General features: G+C 42.0%; 1 protein-coding gene across 3 annotated transcripts in view; it reads right to left on the reverse strand.

Annotated features, from left to right (window-relative positions):
* Positions 1–272: 272 nt before the first annotated feature.
* The window catches only part of ITPR2 (inositol 1,4,5-trisphosphate receptor type 2), a 537,217-nt gene continuing 529,897 nt past the window's right edge, over positions 273–7,592 (reverse strand). Inside the window, exons 56-57 of one of the 3 annotated variants that reach the window (XM_024129066.3) lie at positions 3,652–3,813; positions 273–2,936 (exon numbers count right to left, since the gene is read on the reverse strand). In XM_024129066.3, the coding sequence (XP_023984834.1) occupies positions 2,850–2,936; positions 3,652–3,813 (249 nt within the window). In that variant the 3' untranslated portion in view covers positions 273–2,849. The remainder of the gene's footprint in view (positions 2,937–3,651; positions 3,814–7,592) is intronic. The other 2 variants (XM_028491109.2, XM_028491111.2) reach the window with 2 other exon arrangements.

Genomic DNA, 7,592 nt, shown 5'->3' on the forward strand with positions numbered 1-7,592 from the left:
CACTAGAAACTGCAACCTCATCACCAACAGAAAAATTTCAGTATGAAAGAAAATAAGCCCTGTCTAACTTTTTTAAGTTAGTTTAAGTGTAAGTTTTACATGTATAAAATTTATTTTTTAATATTATAGTCTTAGAACATACTTGCATGAAACTCTTGGACCTCAGAATGGAACATGTAGGGGAATAAAATCCTTTGGAAATTAAAAATTATGTTCAGCGGAAACGTATACCTTTAAACCAATATGGGTTTTAATAACTAAATAGTAAAACATTTTCCTTAACATCAAAATCAAAGATGATTATATTTATTTTAATATTGCTATATAAATACGAGAATGTTAATTGATACTTGCCTAGGTCAAATATTCCAGTTGCATTAACAAACATATACAAAACAAACATAAATTTATAGCGAATGTCAAATTTCCCCGTGATTATCTTCTCCATCATGAATTTCATAGCCTTGAAACTGCCCTTTTTTGTTTGCTTTTGTTTATTTTGCTTTGTAGTCTTAAAGTATTTAGGCAGGAAAGAAAGAGAAACACAACTGAGAAATATTTCAATTTTGATTAAATAAGAGTCTGGTTAGTTGTAATAGCTTTTGAATACTTCTCATAGGAGAAAACACACTGTGACACGGTGACCTGCCACTCCACAATGGTTGGAGAGGTTAAGTAAGCCATTTCTTGATGGCAGTACATACCCAATGGCTCATTCTCTATAAAAAAGTGTAAGAAAAGACTAGATGGTTCATCTGAAAGGCAGGTTGCTCTCATCTGTACAAATTAACTGATTTTCTTGATGCTGGAACATCCATCAGAAAAATTTTACTTTGTGTTAAACAGGGATAAGTTCTGACATTGGAATATAGCCAATGTTTTCCACCTTTCTCTTTCTTTTCCCTACCCATGAAACTCTCTGCCTAATTAAAATACTTTAAAAGGTACTTTTCATCTAATACTGTTAATAACAATAATGGTTTTGGATTTTTTTTTTAAATGGCTGCTTTGGTCTACTTCAGTTTTGGTGAAGCCATTTTAAAAAATCAAATATATGATATAAAGTTTCAATGAAGCATTAGGATCGAATGACACTGGAATTTCTCCTACATTTACTGAAGGCCTCCGAGGTTCAAAGTTCTGTGTTGCATACAGATATATATCCCAGTTTCTGAGTATCTTTGGATCATGATCCTTCAGCAACCGGTTAGGAAAAATACTATCAGATCAGAGTAAGGAATTCTTAACCTGGGGAGGTATTTGGAGGAGTGGGGGAGGTGTACCAGCAGATTCAGTTCAAAAATTCATTGCTCTGGGTTTCAACAGCTTTCCTCCCAAGTCTACATTTTAATGGGGTGTGTGGAAAAAGGATTGGTTCAGGCATCCTTTATCATCTACCCAGACCATGATTTGAGAATTTTAGGAGCCAATAGCTTAAACTATATTAAAATAATCCAAAAGCTTTAAAAATGGTCATAGCAAACGCTGTCCTGAACTTAAACTATGGTAGTAATAACATGAGAGTTTAAAAACGCAATTTTTTTGTTCTTTTGGGGGCAGCAACCAGGAAAGGTCAGCTTGCAGAGCACCTCCAAGAGTCCGGTATCACGTGCCTGCTCTCTTGCCACGTGGCAGTTCTCCTAACACTTTCATGATCTGAATTTTGTCAACATTCTATAAGCATAATCGCTAAGAATAATACAAGCATGGCAGGTTAATTCTCCCTCCACAAATTCTGGTTGCATAATTTAACATACAAACAATTTGAGGAAGAGATTATTATCTCTTTACATTTTGAAAAGCTCTTACTGATACAGTTTAAAATATGCAATTGAAACGCTGCATTTTCTTGAGTATTCAATATGTTTCTTGGATTTTTTTCCTAACTGCAAGAATAGGATAAATAAAACCACTCAATTCGTAAGCACAGCAAACATGAATCAAATAGCTTTTACTCCGTATTTATAAAAGGCAATGCCACCATCATAAGTTTCTTAATATTTCCTGTCACCTTTAAGCATGTTCATTTATTAATCTCAATGTATTTTAATAGCATACATATGTCCTTGGGGCTTACTGTCAGCTTTTTTGTCCCCAAGTCTTTTCAAAATCTTAGCCTCTACGTGACTTTAAGCATGTTTTTAAACAAGTTTTATGAAAACCTCTTTTTGTGCTCCATATTGACGGAGCCCCTCTGAATCTGGGGGAAGGAAATCACATTCCAGTCGCGTTGTCAGCCCGAGGGGCATAAGCTCCAAAGCTCTAGTTCCTAGAGCTGTAAATCCATTGTGTTGCACGTTATAAATAAGGAAATTGGCCTGTGACAGCTACGGTTTGGAAGCATTAACATTTTTCTTTGCAACTCTCATTTTTAATCTTTTCAGTTATTTCCCTTAGTAAAACTTAGCCACCAAAATATGACTTCCTGTATCACTGACCTACATGCCATAATTAAAAGAAAGAAATTCCAGCCAACCATGACAAAGGTTGCAGTCAGCATTTAAGACAAAATGGACTCTTATAGATTCAGCCAAAGGTAGTTCTCTCTGCCCTGCATCTCCTTCCACCCCTCCTCCCCCTACCTTCTCCGTCCATTTGAGCAAAGGACCTCTCTTTGCATTAAGAATGCGTGATGTGTGCTTTTTAGTGGCTGCATTTTAAGTTTGGTCTTCTCAACCATGAAAACACAGTTAGAAATTGTTCTCGGAGCTAAACCACTCAACATCTTGGCACTTGGTTGTTTTTAACTTTTCAACAATAGGCACTGTTCACTCCCCTCCATCTCAGTTCTTTATTCAGTGATCAGGCAGTACACTGATGAAAGGCTAGTCACGGCTGCCCCCATGGTATCAGTGTGGTGGCATGTGATGATTCACATGGGGTGTGTTTGATCCGAGAAAGCCCAGTCTCTGCTTATTCTTCCTTTGTTCTGTCATCTGGGGGAAAAGAGAGAATGCGTTGAGCTGATTTTCTCACTCTTTCTCAGTGCTGGTGGGACACACAATGTTGGGTGAATATTTCCCAAGCACCTATAGTCTGTCCAGCATCATAGAAAATATACTTATCAAAAAAGGGAAAATATTTTTTAAAGTGAATTTCCCTAGGCAGAGAAACAGAGCAAACCCCTCTCTGTGGTTAAGAAAGAGGAACCGTGGTTCTTTTAAAGCAGCCCTTGCTTGTCACACACATATAATCATCGCCATCACCTTAGTCATTTTAAAACCTACCATGGTTACTTCTGATATTATTTTTACTAATGCTAACAATTTTACACGATGAAGGGGTTGATTGTAGCGTTGAAATGACAGGTCCTAATGACGATCTGCCTTCCTGATGAATTTAGTAATGGCTATGATGGCAGAGAATACGATTTTCTATAAAAAAGTCCAAAGAGGTCCTTGTCTTTCGGCCTCTGCTCCTTCCTTCCCCGTTCCGTCGAAGTGTCACACAGACGGGGAGGTGTGATAAGTAGAAGTAGCCTCTGCTTGCAGAGATTTGGTTCTTACGACACAACGTGGGGTTTTTTCTTATTGGAATTTACAATCCATCGTGGATAACAATCTTGCTCCCAGGAGTCTCCAGCCACCCCTCTCTCACAGTGGTGAATGATTTCACATCCCCCCGCCAGCTCCATCTCCCGAGTGCACTCACCTGCTCCTTGAGCTCCGCCAGCTGACCGGACAGCTGTTTGACCAGACTCATGGTCGATTCCAACTTCTCCTGCAGGTTCCGAATCTCATTTTGTTCACTGTCACCTTCATTGCTAACAAGGGACATAGCTCGCATCCGAGGAAACCAGTCCAAATTCTTCTCCTAAAAGCAAATACATGTGCAGGAACAAGGGAATAAATATGGAAGAGCGCTTTAAGTTCTGTAAAGAATGTTTGTAAGTGTTCATTATTATTAACATTTAAATCAAAGTTTCTTAGCACCCAAAGCAAAAGGTACTCTTTCTGGCCAGGGTTGGGGAGAGGTTGAGGGTGGCAATGAAGTGGAGGTTCAACGCTGGTCTTCGTGAGCTGGGGGAAGATCTTAAATATTGCAACAAACTTCGCAGGGGGTCCCAGGGAGGTCCCGGATAAAGCATTTAGAGCAGCGCCCTGAACGCTGTGGGCGATCAGTGAATCTTGATGAATGATGCGGTAGGGTATGGAGAGGCTAAAAGAAATGTTTCAGTTCCAGCCACCCATGCTGGTTTACCTCCCACTTCTGCAAGACAGGCTCCCAGCTCCGCTAAGGGAAGAAGGAAGTGGAAGGGCATGGCCCTGGGTTACCCTGTCTGCTCTCTTTGGAAACATTTTATTACAGTGGGAGGGAGGTTTTAGAGTTAGACTTCCCCAGAGGGCAATAGCTGGTGCCACTTCTGCTTTTCCAGGCTGACTGAGTGTAGAGGTGTGAGTGTATACGTGTGTGTGTGTGTGTGTCCCCTCCATTGTGGTAAAGACAGATGGTTAACGAGATACCCACCTCTCTTGAAAACTCTGCCTGACTGCCTACCATCAATAGAATCACTGTGAATTACTTATACCCTGTCTTTCAATCCTCAAAAGAGCTTGCAAGGTAAATCACTGTCCCATTTTACAGATGAGGAATCAAGTGGCCCCAGCAGTTTAATTACCCTCATCACAAGCTAGAAAATGGCAGAGTTAGGATTTGAAGGCAAGTGAGCCTTTCCACCACTGATTCGGTATGTCAGTCTGTATCTCTACCTATTTCTCTGAGTCACCTTCTCCCAATATCCCTAGCAGTGACCTTCCTGCTTAAGATTCTTTCCACTCCAGAAAAGTCCACTGCAGTGGCTACAAAAACGTCTGCCTAGCTGATCCCTAGAACAAGAGTCAGCAGAGTACATTCCTCCCCTAAGAGGAAAGGGGGAAGACCCAACCTATGTATCTCTGCACTTCTGCCTAAACCTCATCTGGCCCTTGGATTGTTTTTTTTCTGTTTTTTTTTTGGTAGTTGTTAGTCAGAGAATAACACGTTCTTTATAGTCCCCTACCCCCAATGGCAGTGAAACGGGCTGATAAAGGATAGGATAAAACATATTAAAGAGATTTAAGCTGCATTTAAATAGCTGTAGCCAATTAGCATTTCAAAGGAGAATGGTAACTTATGCTGAAAGTGCAGAGTGACAGCCAGATGCATTCATTCAATCAGTCCTTCAATATCTATTGCCGGGTATTTAGAGATGAAAATCAGGTAAGACAAAATGTCTGCTCTCAAGGAGCTTGTGGCTTAGGAGAGCCCTACACAAAAAGTGAACTGGGCACTCTGCGTATCAAAATCCTCTGGGGTTGCCTGTTAAAACAGCAGATTTCAACCCCACTGCCTCTTACGAAATTAGAACCTCTTAGGGGACCTGCATGATTCCTATGTGCACTAAAGTTTAAGAACTCTGATCTATGGAGACATAGAAGATAAATGGTAACTGCTCGGGTAGTGGCAGGGTAGGGAGATGGAGTGAAGAGAGCTCTGAAATGGCTGGCATGAGGAATGGGAAGAGGAAGCCAAATAGGGGCCCATTAAATGCTTGCAGGGGTGGAGTGGGAGACCGTGCCTTGTAATGACTTCTGCAAAGACCACTGTTCACCAACAGCCCAAGTGGGTGTGGAGTTGAGGCAGAGAGCTGGACTGATACAAGATGGTGTGTCCCCTGGAATGGGCCTCAGAAAGACAAAGGTATCAGGAAGCTAGGAATGTCAGCAGGGCAGTGGCTGGAGTGAGGAACACGGGTGTGTGGACTGGTCGGAGGGATGGAGAAGCACGGACCTGTGCTAGATGCTCTGTGAGCACTTGATCCTTTTGACGATCCAATAGACTCCAGTTCTCGTATCTATTTAGTATTTATATTATCTACCGTATTATCTACATCTGAATTTTACAGATGAAGAAACTGAGGCTGGCAAAGAGTTTAGCTGGGATCCCCACCCAGACCTCTCTGCATCCAGGCCTCCTGGCAAGAAGGGAGACTGTGGACAGAAAGTGGAATAATATTTAAAATTCTGAAGGCAGCACAACTTCAGGAAATAAAAATTCTAGAGCGAGAGGGCCTGAAATCTGATAAAATATCAGGGAATTGGGGGAGTCAGTATTTCATGGGTACAGCGTTTTAGTTGGGGAAGATGAAAACTCTCTGGAGATGGACGGTGGTGACGGCTGCATAGCAACGTGAAGGTCCTGAATGCCATAAAACTCTACACGTAAAATGGTTAAAATGGTCACATTTTATGCTATGTATATTTTACTACAGGTTTTAAAAATCACAATTTGCAGAGGAGAATCTTTTGGATGAATCATGCACGAAATCCGTGAATTCACCCTGAAGGAGGTCAGTAGACGGGGTAGATGAGGAGGGTGCAGGCAGCCGAGGGCTAAAATCTGTGATGAACACACAGGAGTGACCAGGGGGTATTAGAAGACAGTGATGGAAAGGCTTGAAGAATGGGTTTTCATATGAGGGTGAAGATGTGATGATTTCTTGGCGATGGGGAGTTGAGTCAGCTGACCCTCTTCTGGGGCCCTTCGTACTGAGGGGGTGGGAAGATCGGCCGCTGCCACCAGTGGGCTAAAAGACAGGGGACTCCTCTCAGGGGAGCCAAGAAGGCAGCCTTGTAGGGGAGGAGAGTTGGTGTGTATCAGGACAGTGATTCCAGGGAGGCTGATGGAACAGAAGGTTTTGAGAACCTCAGACAACTGGGCCTGGGGTGAGAAGGTACCAGGAGACATGGTGATACCCAAGGTGGGGCTGGCGAAAACATCAGCTTTCAGAAAGTTTCCAAGAGAAAGAGAGACAAAACAGTGTTCTAATGCTTAGCAAAGAGAACACGGGTGAGACAGTGAAATTGCCTCTGAAGAAATGCTCTTGTAGGTGTTGCGGGGGCCAGGTCAGCCCAGTCCACGGTCTCTTGCTTTTGAGGAAACAATGGCAGTTCTCAGGGGACCACTGCCCCAGCTGGTTGGGCCACAGTACTCTTTCCTTACACATTCTTTCTTCACTTGTTCCTTTGTTCATCCATTCATTGACTAATTCTTACAGTGTTGACTATGTCTGTGCTAGGCACTGGGAAAACAATAGAGAGCCAAACCCAGTGCAGTTCTTGTGCTGGTGGAATTGATAGTCTAGGTGGAGAGTAAGACTTCAATCAAAGATGAAAACAGCGACAAGCCGGGCTTAGTAAGGGCTGGCTAGGAAAGCCACCCAGCTCCATTGTCCTTTCTCCTAGTCCCTAAAAAACATTCTCTCTTCTAATCCTCTTTTGGTTTTTCTCATCTTTCTTCCTTTCACTGCCTGTATCTTTCTCTGTTTTTGTTTGTTTGCCCGGTTCTCAGCCTTTTCTCTCTTAGTTTTGTGATTTTTGTTTCATTCCTCTCTTCCTCTGTGTATCAAAGGACCATAATCTGAAGCTAAAATATAATGTGTCATTAAGATTTTTTTTTCAGTATTGAATGCTTTCTGGTTCCTTTTCTTAATTTTTAGGAACCTGACTTGAATGTTTTGCATCTCACTAAAATGGCAAAAAATAAGCAACCTAGGGCTTCCCTGGTGGCGCAGTGGTTGAGAATCTGCCTGCTAATGCAGGGGACACGGGTTC

Source organism: Physeter macrocephalus, chromosome 6, assembly GCF_002837175.3.
Source record: "Physeter macrocephalus isolate SW-GA chromosome 6, ASM283717v5, whole genome shotgun sequence".
Lineage (NCBI taxonomy): Eukaryota > Metazoa > Chordata > Mammalia > Artiodactyla > Physeteridae > Physeter > Physeter macrocephalus.